Source organism: Lampris incognitus, chromosome 3 (assembly GCF_029633865.1).
Source record: "Lampris incognitus isolate fLamInc1 chromosome 3, fLamInc1.hap2, whole genome shotgun sequence".
Lineage (NCBI taxonomy): Eukaryota > Metazoa > Chordata > Actinopteri > Lampriformes > Lampridae > Lampris > Lampris incognitus.
Window position 1 is genome coordinate 72,094,741 of NC_079213.1, and position 13,577 is coordinate 72,108,317.

The 13,577-nt window shown below is 44.9% G+C and overlaps 1 protein-coding gene across 1 annotated transcript in view; it reads left to right on the forward strand.

The window, feature by feature from the left end:
- The window catches only part of gmds (GDP-mannose 4,6-dehydratase), a 133,898-nt gene that overhangs the window by 83,578 nt on the left and 36,743 nt on the right, over window positions 1-13,577 (forward strand). The window contains exon 8 of the mRNA XM_056276796.1: window positions 13,140-13,208. Within this exon, the coding sequence (XP_056132771.1) occupies window positions 13,140-13,208 (69 nt within the window). The remainder of the gene's footprint in view (window positions 1-13,139; window positions 13,209-13,577) is intronic.

Consider the following 13,577-nt stretch of genomic DNA (forward strand, 5'->3'; position numbering starts at 1 on the left):
TTGGAAAACTATCTATCACTTTCCACCCCTGTTGGCCTTTTTGGGTAGCTGTCTCTCTTGCTCCATCCATCAGCTTGTAGTGTCTCTCTCTCAATGAAGCTAATAACGAGACGTACTTAGTCTAGGACGTTCTCTCTGCATGTCCTGACATTCTCTGACCGCAGACCACATTTTATCCTCAGTTCTCCTACCCATAGCCTGACATATAAGTGGATGAAAATCAATCCTTGGCTGACAGTTTACAAACTGCCGACCCCTTGGCGAACTCCAAATGATAGAGAGAGCCAGAAGGACACGGATGAGACCGACACGGAGACAGCCGTGGAGACATAGATGGACATGGAGACAGCCCGTGTGAAAGAGTTCAACGTGAGCCATTGCTTTTACAGATAAGACAGCCAGGAGCTGTGAGAGAGTGGTTGGTTTTACATGAGAATTAGTTTTTGTAAACACTTGGAAGAGTCAGTGTCGGGCTACTGACACCCTCGGGTGTTTTCTTCCCCCTGTTTTTCAGAGAGAAAAGTTAGATTTGGCAGTGTATGATTTATGATAGGATTTGAGTAGGTTTGAGTGTTAACTTTTTGACCCTTCACATGTGTTTGGCCGCACAGGATGGGGTTGTGTTCGTTACAGTTTAAAATATCGTTTGAATTCATGAGGTCACTGTTGAATTATTGATCAGGGGAAAAGTGAGGCGGCTACGTTTGTTTGTCACTAAGGAAGGGAGTTCCCTCCTTAAACAACAGCAGATGCCTATTAGTCAGTTCTCTCTCTCTCTCTCTCTCTCGCTCATCTCTCTCTCTCTCTCTCTCTCTCAAACACTCTCTCCCCCCTCTCCATCTCTCTGTCCCTCTCTCTCACACACTCACTCTCTCCATCTCTCTCACTCTCACTCTCACTCTCTCTTTCTCTCTCTCTCTCACACACACAATCCTCTTTTTTTCTCTGTTCATGTCTCTCCTGCTCTCACTTCCTCTTTCTGTCTTTCTTTCTCTCCCTTCTCACTCTACCTCACTACCCCTCTGTTTTATGCTCTCCCTCTCGTTCTCTTTCCTTTCCCCCTTCCTTCTCCATCATATCCCTCTCTCTCTCTCTCTCTCTCTCTCTCTCTCTCTCTCTCTCTCTCTCTCCTCTCTCTCTCTCTCTCTCTCTCTCCTCTCTCTTCTCTCTGTTTTAGGCTGAATCCAGTAAAGCAAAATGGAAAGTGACCCTTGGCAGGCAGCACTGCATTAAACACAGTGGGTCACTGTCAGAGAAACATGCTGGCAACATTTACCAAACACACTGGCTAGTTATTCAGACAGAATTTCTGGAGGATTGTTCTGGACTATTTAACCAAGCAGTTGTACAGCCTTTGGCAGGGGTAGAATTGAGGTACACCCAGTGTTTTGGTATAGACCAGCAATTAGGGCAGGCTGTAATGCCCTATAGTGGCGTAGGTATTGATTTTGACAAATGACCCTTTCTCTTAACCCAGACAGCGTTTTTGTTGTATCCTGAAAAATAGTACAAAAACAAAGGGCATTGTTGAGTGAAGGATTTCACTGGCTATCAGAACTGCCACAGGAATGGTTTAACGGTCTACAAGTCAGTTACAGTAGTCAGGGGGGCCCCATTTTGGAGATGTGTGTGTTGTGTGTGTGTTGTGTGTGTGTGTCTGTGTGTGGGCCAGGACAGGATATGAGGAAACCTCTGAGCAGCTCTGTGGATATTTGTTCGCATTAAGTTGGAACGTTTAGTTTAAACAGACATTAAGCGGAGTTTCAGATCTAGTTCTTGTTCTCTCTCTCTCTCTCTCTCTCTCTCTCTCTCTCTCTCTCTCTCTCTCTCTCTCTCTCTCCTCTCTCTCTCTCTCTCTCTCTCTCTCTCTCTCTCTCTCTCTGCATGTGTGAGTATTTGTGGGCTTTTGTGTGCTTATGTTGAAACTTGTATATGTGTGACTTTTTGTCCGTCTAAACCTATGGTGTACACTAATGAGCCAAAACATTATGACCATGTGCCTAATATGCTTTGTTTGTCTTCCGTGTGCTGCCAAAACAGCGCCGACCCACCGAGGCATGGACTCTACAAGACCCCTGAAGTTGTCCTGTGGTATCTGGCACCAAAACCATTAACAGCAGATCCTTCAAGTCCTGTAAGTTGTGAGGTGGAGCTGCTGTGGATTAGACTTGTCAGCCAGCACATCCCACAGATGCTCAATCGGATTGAGATCTGGAGAATTTGGAGGCGAGGGCAACACCTTGAACACTTCATGTTTCTCAAACCATTCCTGAGCAATGTATGCAATGTGACAGGGCGCATTATCCTGCTGAAAGAGGCCTCTGCCATCAGCAAATACATTGCCATGAAGGGGTGTACCTGGTCTGCAGCGATGTTTAGGGAGGTGGCACGTGTCAAATTGACGTGCACGTGAATGGCCGGACCCAGGGTTTCCCCAACAGAACATTGCCCAGAGCACCATACTCCCTCCACCAGCGTATTGTCTTCACACACTGCATCCTGGTGCCATCACTTCCGCCGGTAAACGGTGCACACATACATGGCCATCCAGCTGATCTAAAAGAAAACAGGACTCATCGGACCAGGCCACCCTTCTTCCACTGCTCCAAGGTCCAGTTTCGATGCTCATGTGCCCATTGTAGGCGCTCTCAATGGAAGACAGGGGTCATCATGGGCACTCTGACCGTCTGCTGCTATGCAGCCCCATACGCAGCAGGGTTCAATGGACTGTGTGTTGTGACACATTCCTCCCATAACCATCATTAAAATTTTCTGTGACTTGTGCCACAGCAGACCTTCTGTCGGTTTGGACCAGATGGGATAGCCTTCGTTGCCCTCGCACATCAATGAGCCTTGGGCGCCCAACACCCTGTTGCTGATTCATGGTTTGTCCCTCCTCAGACCACTGTACTCACCACTGCTGAACGGGATGCTGTGACCCAGTCATCTAGCCATAACCATTTGGCCCCTTGTCAAAGTCGCTCAGGTCTTTACTCCTGCCAATTTCTCCTGCATCCAACACGTTGACTACGAGAACTAATTTTTTTGCTTACCATCTAATCTACCCAGACCTTTACATGTGCCCTTGTTTGGAGATGATCATCATTATTCAGTTCACCTGTGAGTGGTCATAATATTTTGGCTCATCAGTGTATATCAGCAGAATGACCAGTTAAGGAATGTTCTACTAAGATGATAGAGATTATTACTATGTATAGATTTATTTGAGAGTTGTGAAGAGAAATATGCCATCATGAGCTTGGTGTGGCAACTGCCATTTGTTTTAGGGGGAACGAGATCCTCTGCCCCCCCATCCCCTTTTCCCTGCTGACATGTAGCTAAACACACACACACACACATGTCACCCTATACTAGTGGGGACCCTTCATTGACTGCATTCATTCCTTAGCCCTTAAACCTAACCTGAACCATCATAACTACATGCCTAACCTTAACCCTTACCCTAACCGTAACCTAATCCTGATTTTAACCTTAACCCTAAACCCAAGTCCTAACTCTAAAATAGACCCTTTTCCTCATGGGGACCCATAAAATGTCCCCACAAAGTAGGTGGTTTTCAGTTTTTGTATCCTAATAGTAAAACCAGGTACACACACACACACACACACACACACACACACACGACACACACACACACACACACACACACACACACAGGCAATAAGGTACCGGCCAAGGATCCACAGATGGTCCTGTGTTAGAGTGTTAGTGTGCTGAGATGGGCCCGGCATGAGAACTGCGTCTCCTAGATTGTTGTATATTTTACCCATACAGGAGAGACTCCAAGACCTCATCTCTTGTTAATTTTACTGGGCATTAGTCCGAGTCTCGTGGAGATTATGGCAGATTCAGCGTAGATTATGGGCAAAAACCTGAGCTATTGTATTTCACACAGCTCAGACCGAACAGACTTAAAATTATCAACATATTATCCCTGTCTCATTCCTGTCTGTTTTCACATGCACAACCTGCAAGATCAATTTTTTATTTTTCTACCATGATAGGCATTTTTGTGCTGATTTTGTAACAGGGCCTCTCCTGGGTTCCCTGTATAGCCTCGCTCACCTGTCGTATGCTAGCTATTAGCTCACCATGCTCTGAAATAGCCTACATGGTAGCTGTGTGAATTAGCTCATAGTGTGACCTGGCTGCACTAGCTGGTGACCCCATCCATCTTAATTAGTCATGAGTTATTGGCTGAAATTGTAATTGCCATGCCTCTCAGGCTCCATGAAAATACTGGCATGTTGACCATGTTCATAATTCACTGTCAGAGCCTCCTAACCCAACTACTACCAGTCCCACCTTCAACCTAATGAGGGCAGGGTGGAAAGGTTAAGGGGTTCGAGGGGGTTGGTCAGGGCTCTGGTGAGAAGAGCCGTCCGCGTTCACTCCCAGAATACTGTGCTGAGATTCTGATGACCGTGCCAGAAATCATGGGAAAACATGGCAGACGATTATTCACAGCCAATGAGGCAGAACCAGACTCTCTGAGATGTCACTGACACCAATTACTGATGTGTGTGTGTTTGTGAGAGTTAGCATGGCCATTGCATTGTGCATTTGAGTCTGCGTGTTAGCAGAGATTAGAAAAGTTTTTTTTCCAGACGTCAAACGGTCTTCCAGCAACTTCATCTATAGTTCATCTGTAGTTGCTGACAACGGTGTATATTCTGTTCAACTGCATTAATAGCAAAGAGAAGAAAAAAAGGAAAGTGACCAGACCGGTCACAAGTCTTGTTAGATATTCTCCCTGTCAGGTCTGTTAATTCTATCAGGATCAGCTTTAAATGAACACATTGAAAACCATGGCACACCCAGGGCATGCTTATTCAAAAAATATTAATCTCTTAATTACAGAATATTATTGGAACTAAGGGTCAGATTGTACAGTGGAAGCAATTCTGGATTGAAAAAAGTGAAATTATCTCACTTTGCTATTTTTCTCATTTTGCTTGAGGTTTTTTGAAAACCCGACACGAAACTAAGTTGTTGTTAAGATGGATTTTTTGGTTTTTTTTTTTTCTTTTGTGCTTCTTATACCAATGCCTCTCGACTGTGTTGTCTCTATTTTCTGGTCTGCACTCCTCCCCGAGGCCCCGACTGACGCCGCTTCTCTCTGTTGCCGTTCAGGTGAGATGTCACCGCTCACCTCCATCTAATACACAGGCTGCAGCTGAAATGAGTGTGAGTGTGCGTGAAGTTGTGAGTGAGTGTGAACAGTTGTTTGTTGAAGAACAGACATTGAAGGGCTCCTTTACCATGAGATTTTACAACAGCCGTCTGTCCATGCAGGCTAGGTGTTGACAGGTGTGTGTGTGTGTGTGTGTGTGTGTGTGTGTGTGTGTGTGTGTGTGTGTGTGTGTGTGTGTGTGTGTGTGTGTGTGTGGTGCGCATGCTTGCGTGCGTGCGTGCGTGCAGCTTGTGTGTGTTTGTGTGTGCTCATACACGCAAGTTTGTAATCTTTACATTGTTCTTTTTGTGAAGTGATAAGTGATCACATTTTTGGGGGGGGATTGCTTTTTGTGCGTATGTGTGTGAGGGTGTTAATGCTTTAGTCTAGTGTCAACTAGTACATTGCACCGCAAAGTCTCCTGCAGACAGCGGCGTGCTGACAGTGAACCAGTCAGTTGTGACGGGTTAGCAACTAGTTTCAGAATCAGTCATAGTCTCTCTCTGTCTCTGTCTCTGTCTCTGTCTGTCTCTCTCTCTCTCTGCAAGTAGAGTTGATTTAAGTTTGACATTCTGTTTGTTATTACAAATACCTGTTTAGACTACTCAATGGTTTTTTTTTCCTGAAACTGTTTTCATTTTGTGAGCTGGATTATAAAAAGATGATTATGTTCGAATGTCAGCTGTTGGACTGGAATGTAATCCGAATAAATGTACTTTTAAAAATCAAATCTCTCTCTCTCTCTCTCTCTCTCTCTCTCCTCTCTCTCTCTCTCTCTCTCTCTCTCTCTCTCTCTCTCTCTCTCTCTCTCTCTCTCTCTCTCTCTCTCTCTCTCTCTCTCTCTCTCTCTCTCTGACTCTCATTCTCTCTCTCGCCTCTCCTTCGCTGTCTCTCCCTCAGTCTCTTTCGCTCTCTCTGCACTAGAGACTCATTTTCTTCTCTCACACACTCAGCCTCTGACGACAGACCTGACGACAAGGGGCCTGTAGCAAACTGTATCAACACACATCCAACAGTTACTTAAGCACAGGCATGCAACTGTCCTCGGTTCTTCTTATCATAGCCAAATTATTCCAGGACCCAGTATAAACAATAACAAACTGATCCAGGAAATTTTCACTGTTCTGTCAATCATTTGTGAAACTGTATCCAATCAGTACAATGCCCCCCCCACCCCGACCCACCCCCCATCGCTTCCCAGCTAGGAGAGCATGTTGGCCCTGGGCGTTTTGATGTGTGCTGAAGGTGAGGCATATAGCTGCTGGATATATATGTGGTTACAGGCCTCATGCATGACACACGTATGAAGTGTGTCCAGTGGGTTTATCCCTCCCCTGTGGGTCCAAGGGCATGACAGAGTGCTGAACAGAGTCTTTGTGTTCGTGTGTGTCTGTGTGTGTGTGTGTGTGTGTGTGTGTGAGCGTGAGAGAGAGAGAGAGAGAGAGAGAGAGAGAGAGAGAGAGAGAGAGAGAGAGAGGGAGAGAGAGAGAGAGAGAGAGAGAGAGAGAGAGAGAGAGAGAGAGAGAGCGCAAGCGATAGAAGGGAGCTTATGAAACCCATTCAGTGTGTGTGCCTCTATGTGTGTATTTCCACGTGTTTGTTTGTGTATGTTTGCCTGTGTTTGTGTTTGTGAGTGTGTAATATAACCCACCAGCTGTCCTCCTGTCCCTCTGTGAGAGTTTTAAGGTTGGTGTGGGTACTATAACAAGTGACCCTCCCCAAGACCCCATATGCTCCCACACTCTTTACAAGGCATCGCTCCACTGCACTGAGTCATCTGCCTGTCACTCTGTCTGAAGTGTGTGTGTGTGTGTGTGTGTGTGTGTGTGTGTGTGTGTGTGTGTGTGTTTTACAGAGATCATGGACCTATGATGTTACTGTTTCATTTGTTAGCTCTATGTTCGCCATGGGATTTCTCGCTCTTAAATTCAACGTTAAAGTACAACGATAACCCCGAGACTGAATCCAAAGTCAGTGGTCATACAATATCCCAAACAGTGCAATGGGGGCTTTTCTTTCAAATGAATGAACTTCTTGAATGGGCTTTCAAACAAACCCACACTGTTAGAAATAAGCATTTTTGCAGCGCTCAAGAATGATGACAACTAATATTCCAATGGCAAAAACATAATTTAGCTGAACATTCCATGAACACTTGAAAAACAATGTGCTCATATCAGTGTCAAAATAAAATAAATTCTCTTCTAGCCCTATCTAAAGAAATCCCATGAGATTACTTTGATACTGCAGCATTGACCAAAGAGGGCGAGCAGTTGCTATGTATCCCACAATTCTTTGCAGGCATATCAGGCATGCTCTACAAAGGACCAGAACTTTGGACATAATGGATAGGAGTTCATAGGAGCATGTGTAAACTCAGTGTCTACAGCCACCTTAACACTCGGTTAACCAACTGCCATCATAAAATCTTAATAATAATCTCATAATAACATGTTAATCTGCCATATCAGGTGAATGAATTGGTCTCCTGAACTGGTTTTCATTTAGATGCATAGACTATGCCAAGGCAAGCCTGGGCAATATATTATATATTAATATAATTGTTAACATAATTGATAATATAATTATGATTGATATACTTATAATTAATATATTAATTTGTGTGTTTACACACTCAAATACATTCGGCTCCTCATTAGTTGAGCACTTATAACAACACGCCATTGACGGTTTCGGGAAAAAAACGCTAATTAATATGTTATAAATTTATGTACTTTATATTGTGATGTGAGACTACGTAGGTAAGGGTCTGGGATTTTGGTTATCATAATATCGTGATATAACAGATATTGTCATTTCCCAGTTTTAAAGCCTGAATTCAAGTAAAGTCATGCAGTTTTCTGAAATTATCTGTTTGACTGTTTTAGCTGAATGAAATGAACAGCTTGGTCATCATTATAACATTACTAATGATCATTTCTCAAAAATTCTTATTTGTAATAATCTTATTAAACCAACAGTAGTCATCCCCATAATATCATCACGTTATTGATTTCAGTGGAAATAACTGTATTTGATTTTGTTAATATCTCTCAACCCTTGGAAACGGATGATCCGCTGTGGCGACCCCTAATGGGAGCAGCCGAAAGTAGTAGTAGTAATATCTCTCGACCCTATTCTAGGTTGTGGCTGATACATGTGACAGTTCTCCAAACCGTACACCACGCTGTTTCCTTCATGTTTATTTAGATTTCCATTAGTTTGCAGTAGGAGACACACAGGTGACCGAGGGGCTCCAACATTCCTGGCACCATTTGGAGGGTCACTGCTATTGACAGCTAGGGAGGGAAAGGAGTGAATGAGTGTGTGTGTGTGTGCGTGCGTGCGTGCGTGCGTGCGTGTGCGCGTGTGTGTTTGTGCGTGTGCGTGCGTGCTGGTATGTGTGGGTGTGGAGTCAAAAGCATCCATGGCTCTGGGTCATGGTTGTAAATCAGGAAGGCTCCATGGTGATAGAGTCAGGGCCGGGGTCGCGAGGGTGGCATCAGCCTTCTTGGGTTGTTTCTCGGCATGGGCCCCTAGCGAACATGAAGCCACAAGGTGTGCATGTACACACACACACACACAAATGCACATTACGTAAACATGGAATCGATCAGCAAAATTGACATACACTTTTCATGAAAGATGGTTAAGGAGGGGAAATCAAGCACAGTTGGGCGACTAAGTTGGAATTATGTGATTCCCTTCTATTTTTACAAACATGGATATAGAGATGGCACAGCACAGTACATAGATGAGATGTAATGTAATGGATAAGTAATGAATTGCATGTCATGTAATGAATAACCCGACATTGTTATGAAAAAGAGAGAATGTGGTGTTAGATCACAGCATGATGGCTGTGAGCCACCTTCCACTGATTTGTGGTTTTGTCTGGTCAGACCATATTTAGAGTCATTCTTAATTGCTCCTGTAAATCATCCACAGCTCCACTTCCCAAAAAAGAACAACATACCTCTGTCTCGATTTATGCCAGTTTGTCTGTCCCTTTCTCTCTGTGACCTTAAAGGAATACAATCACGATTTTCAATATTATCTCTCTCTTTGTCTCTTTATATATTCACAGTTCCATGATTGTTAAAACTACCACCTTTACCTCTTGGTTTGCTACTACTTTTGATGGTCTACATCGAAATAGGCTATATTGTATTAGAAAATGTAAAAAATAACTACATACATCTGATGCAGTAAATGCCAATGTAAAGATGGCAATTCCCAGATTGTCCACCAGTGACTTTTCTGCAAAATTTTTGCAGCATTTCAGAGGCACGCAGAAGGCTGCTTAGTATTATGACTGCTGATGGGGTGTTGTCCCTACAACGTGTATAGAGGGATAGTGTTGAAAATGGTAGATTTTTTCCCTTTAAAACTCTCTCTGTTCTGCCAATTTCTCAGTCTCTCTCACTCCCTCTCCCCATTCTAAGGTAATCCTGTTCAGCATTCGATTAGGAAGCTCTGTGCTTTATTTTCACCATGTGTTTGTCAATTTGCTTGTTTCTGTAGGTATCGTGTATGTACCGTGGCCCCAAACTCACTGACAGAGAGCCCAGACAGCTTGCCCTGTCGCACTGTTCAATGGCACACAACGGTACCTGCCCATTCGCTGGTGACATGATAACTGACTTAATGACCTTTCTTGCAAACTGAGAATTAATTGCCAGTAGACATCGGACTCGTATTTTCAGTCATACTATGAAGGGGAAACAATCACAATTTGTAACATTATATTGGTGTATATAAATATGTTGTGGCGGCCTGTCCAGGGTGTCGCCCTCCTTTCCTGCTGTCCCAATGACTGCTGGGATAGGTCCCAGCATCCCCGCAACCCTGAGAGCAGGATAAGCGGTTTGGATAATGGATGAATGGATGGATCATCATCATATTCATCATTGGCGGTCACTCGGGGTCAAGTAAGACTGTCCTCCTTCTGGTAACTTATCAGTCTTCAGGTGGGCGTAGAGGCTGATCCCGGGGCTGCATATTTTGGGGAAATGTGGGCCAGGGTGTGAGGGAGTGGTTGAGAATGTGGTTTGGGCCTTTCTGGTAACTCGCTCCTTTCTGAGTCTATGCTTGTTTTCAGCAGCACGGTGGAGGTCATGGCTGTAACGTGTAGCACCCTCACAGATAGCCAGTCTCCACGGCTCCTTGTTTTTTGCTGCTTGTTCCCAGGTGTTAAGGTCGATGCCAAACCTTTTGATATGTGCCTTGATATTATCTTGATATCGCGTCTTTTGGCCCCCTGGGGCACAGTGTCCTGTTACGAGCTGAGAGAAAAGGACTTCTTTCAGGAGGTGAGAGTCAGGCATGCGGAGGACATGGCCAGTCCATCTCAGCCATAGTTGTGCAATGGTGGCAATTATAGTAGGTATGTTGGCCTCCTTGCGGACACTGAAGTAGTTTCACTTATCCTCCCAGCTGATCTTAAGGATCTTTCTGAGGCATCGCTGTTGGTATGCCTCAAGTGCCTTCAGGTGCCTGCTATATGTGGTCCATGTTTCTGACCCATACAGTAGGGTGGGCAGCACTACCACTTTGTACACCAGAATTTTTGATCTGGCCTGAAGGTCACAGTTTTCAAAACCCCTTTTTCTCAACATTGAGAAGGGCCGGCTGGCACAACTTAGACGATGGTGTATTTTGATGTCAATGTTGGCTTTGGAGGAGAAAAGGCTACCAAAATATGGGAACTGTTCAACGTTTTTGAGTCTGGTGTTGTCTACAGAGATGGATGGGAGCAGAGCAGGCATATTTCTGTTGGGTGGGGGTTGGTAGAGGATATGGATCTTTTTGGTTAAGCGCCAGGCCAAGCTGCTCTTATGCCTTTGCAAAGGCATCCAGTATGCTCTGTAGTTCCTCTTCTATGAGGGACACTAATGCACTGTCGTCAGCGTACTATAGCTCAATGATGGATGCGGTGGTGGTTTTACTTGTATCCCTGAATCTGTTAATGTTCAGAAGATTCCCATCAGTTCTGTATATGATTGCGACTCCCTGAGGCAGATTGTGACCAGTGAGGTGGAAGATGGTGGCAATGAAGGCAGAAAACAGGGTTGGGGCAATGATTGCCTTGTGTAACTCCTGTGTGGAACTTGAAGGACTCTGTCACCTCTCCATAGCTGCTGAACACTCTAGCTGACATATTGTCATGTAGTAGTCATAGTACTCTGATATATTTGTCAGGAAAGCCTATTTTTGGCAGAACTAGTTGGGTTTGGTGGTTTATGGAATTAAAAGCTTTGGTTAAGTCTATAAAGGCCATGTACAGTGGTTGATTCTGTTCCTGGGTTTTGTCTTGGAGTTGGCGAGCGGTAAAAATCATGTCATGGTGCCTCTGTTAGGATGAAAGCCGCTCTGGGATTCTGGCAGAATTTCCTCTGATATTGGGAGGAGTCTGTTGGACAAGACCATAGCCAGAACTTTCTCTGTGGTAGAAAGCAGGGAAATGCCATGGTAGTTTCCACTCTCAGCTTTGTTCCCTTTCTTAAAGATAGAGACAATGAGTGCATCGAATTTCTCTTTTTCCTATATTTTACATAGCAGGGCAGTGATATGTCTGAGGACTGTAGGTCTACCTGCTCTTAGTACTTCCGTTGGTATTCCATCAGGACCAGCAGGCTTGTTGATTTTCATCTTCCTGATGGAATCCTGGACTTCTCTTAGACTAGGTGGTGCTGCCATGTCTTTCTCTTTGGGTTGTTGAAGGAGGTGTTGGAGACCATTCATCTCAGGGCTAGAGTCCTGGTTTAAAGGTCCTGGTAGGGCTCTTTCCACCTCTCTTTGGTTGACTTGTTGTCTGTTAGCAGTGTGTGCCCATATTTGGGGTGAAGGGGGGTTAGACAGTGGTGGCTGGGACTGTATATTGCTTTAGTAGTGTCGAAGAAGGCTCTGGTACCCCCAGAGTCTGCAAGGTGTTGGATCTCAAGAGCCTTCTTCATCCACCACTGGTTTTTCAATTCCATGACCCAGCTTTGGGCAGCTGACTTTGCTCTTGCATGGGCAGCTCATTATTTTGACAGTTGATGTCATTCTGCAAGATTTTAAAGGCCTGCCTCTTCATGTTGATTAACCATTGGAATTCCAGGTTATTCTCATCAACCCAGTCTTGGTGGTTCTTCATCTTATGTCCAAGAGTGGTTTTACAGGTGTCAGTGATTGCAGTCCTGAGCATATCCCAGTGGCTTCAGTATCATCTGGATGCTGCTTGGGCATTGATGTACTGAGCATGACCTGGAACTATTGACGAGAGGAGATATCAGTCAGTTGTTCGAGGATGAGTTTTGGATGGCTCTGCTTTTTCTGCACTCTTCTTTTCTGGCAAGATAGATGGACAGGGGGGAACGGGTAAGGCAGTGGTCAGTCCAGCAGTCATCTGCACTGATCATCACTCTCAATGAGTCAATGAGGTGCCAAGTGTTATAACGAGAGGTTCCTCCATGTTGTTTTAAATTTGTTCTTCTGGTGGAAGAGTGTGTTTGTGATAGACTGTGTTCTGAGCATGTTGTTAACAGCAGGATGCCATTGGAGTTTATGTTTCCAACTCTTTCCTCGCCAATTATGCCTCTCTACACATTATAATTTCATCCCACTCACATTGAAATGGGAAAGAAAGAAAGAAATCTCCAAGCAAGATTAGCTTATCCTCCTTGGGAACTTTGGTGAGAACATTGTCCAGGTCAGCATAGAAGGTCTCCTTTACTTCATCTTGTGAGTCAAGTGTTGGAGCATATGCACTGATGACAGTGATGCTTGGGTTATTTACAAGCGCCAGTTGCTTTGGCATCAGGCATTCATTGATGCCCAAAGGAAGCTAAGCAAGGTGGCAAGTAAGGCTGTTTTTGATGGCAAAGCCAACACCGTGGATCCTCAGGTCATCAGCTGCTTTTCCTTTCCAGAAGACTGTGTAACCACCCTTCTCTTCTTTCAGCTGCCCTTGGTTGGCCAATCGGGTTCAGAGAGTGCAGCAATATCAATCCAGAATCTCCTCAGCTCTCAGGTGATGATGGGAGTACGCCATTCAGGTCGATTGCTGCATTGATTGTCCATGAGGGTTTGTATGTTCCAGGCTACAAAATATATGAGTTTCTGTTTCTGACCGCCTGATGGTGATCCCTCTGGATGTGGTGGTCAATACAGTCAGACGATGTTTTGGGGGACCTTTTCTAGCCCCCTCCCCAACTGGGGTAAGCAGAGCGGATCCTAAATAGGGCTGCTCAGTCGTGGGTGCAGTAGCCGAGAAGCCCCTCTGCCTCAGTCCCAGGGGTTAACGATTGATCACACAGCCACTGCCTGTGTGCCAGGTTGTGGCTAGGGGCTGCCAGACTTCACTATCCTGCCCCCGTCACCCCTTCCTGATCACCACAGG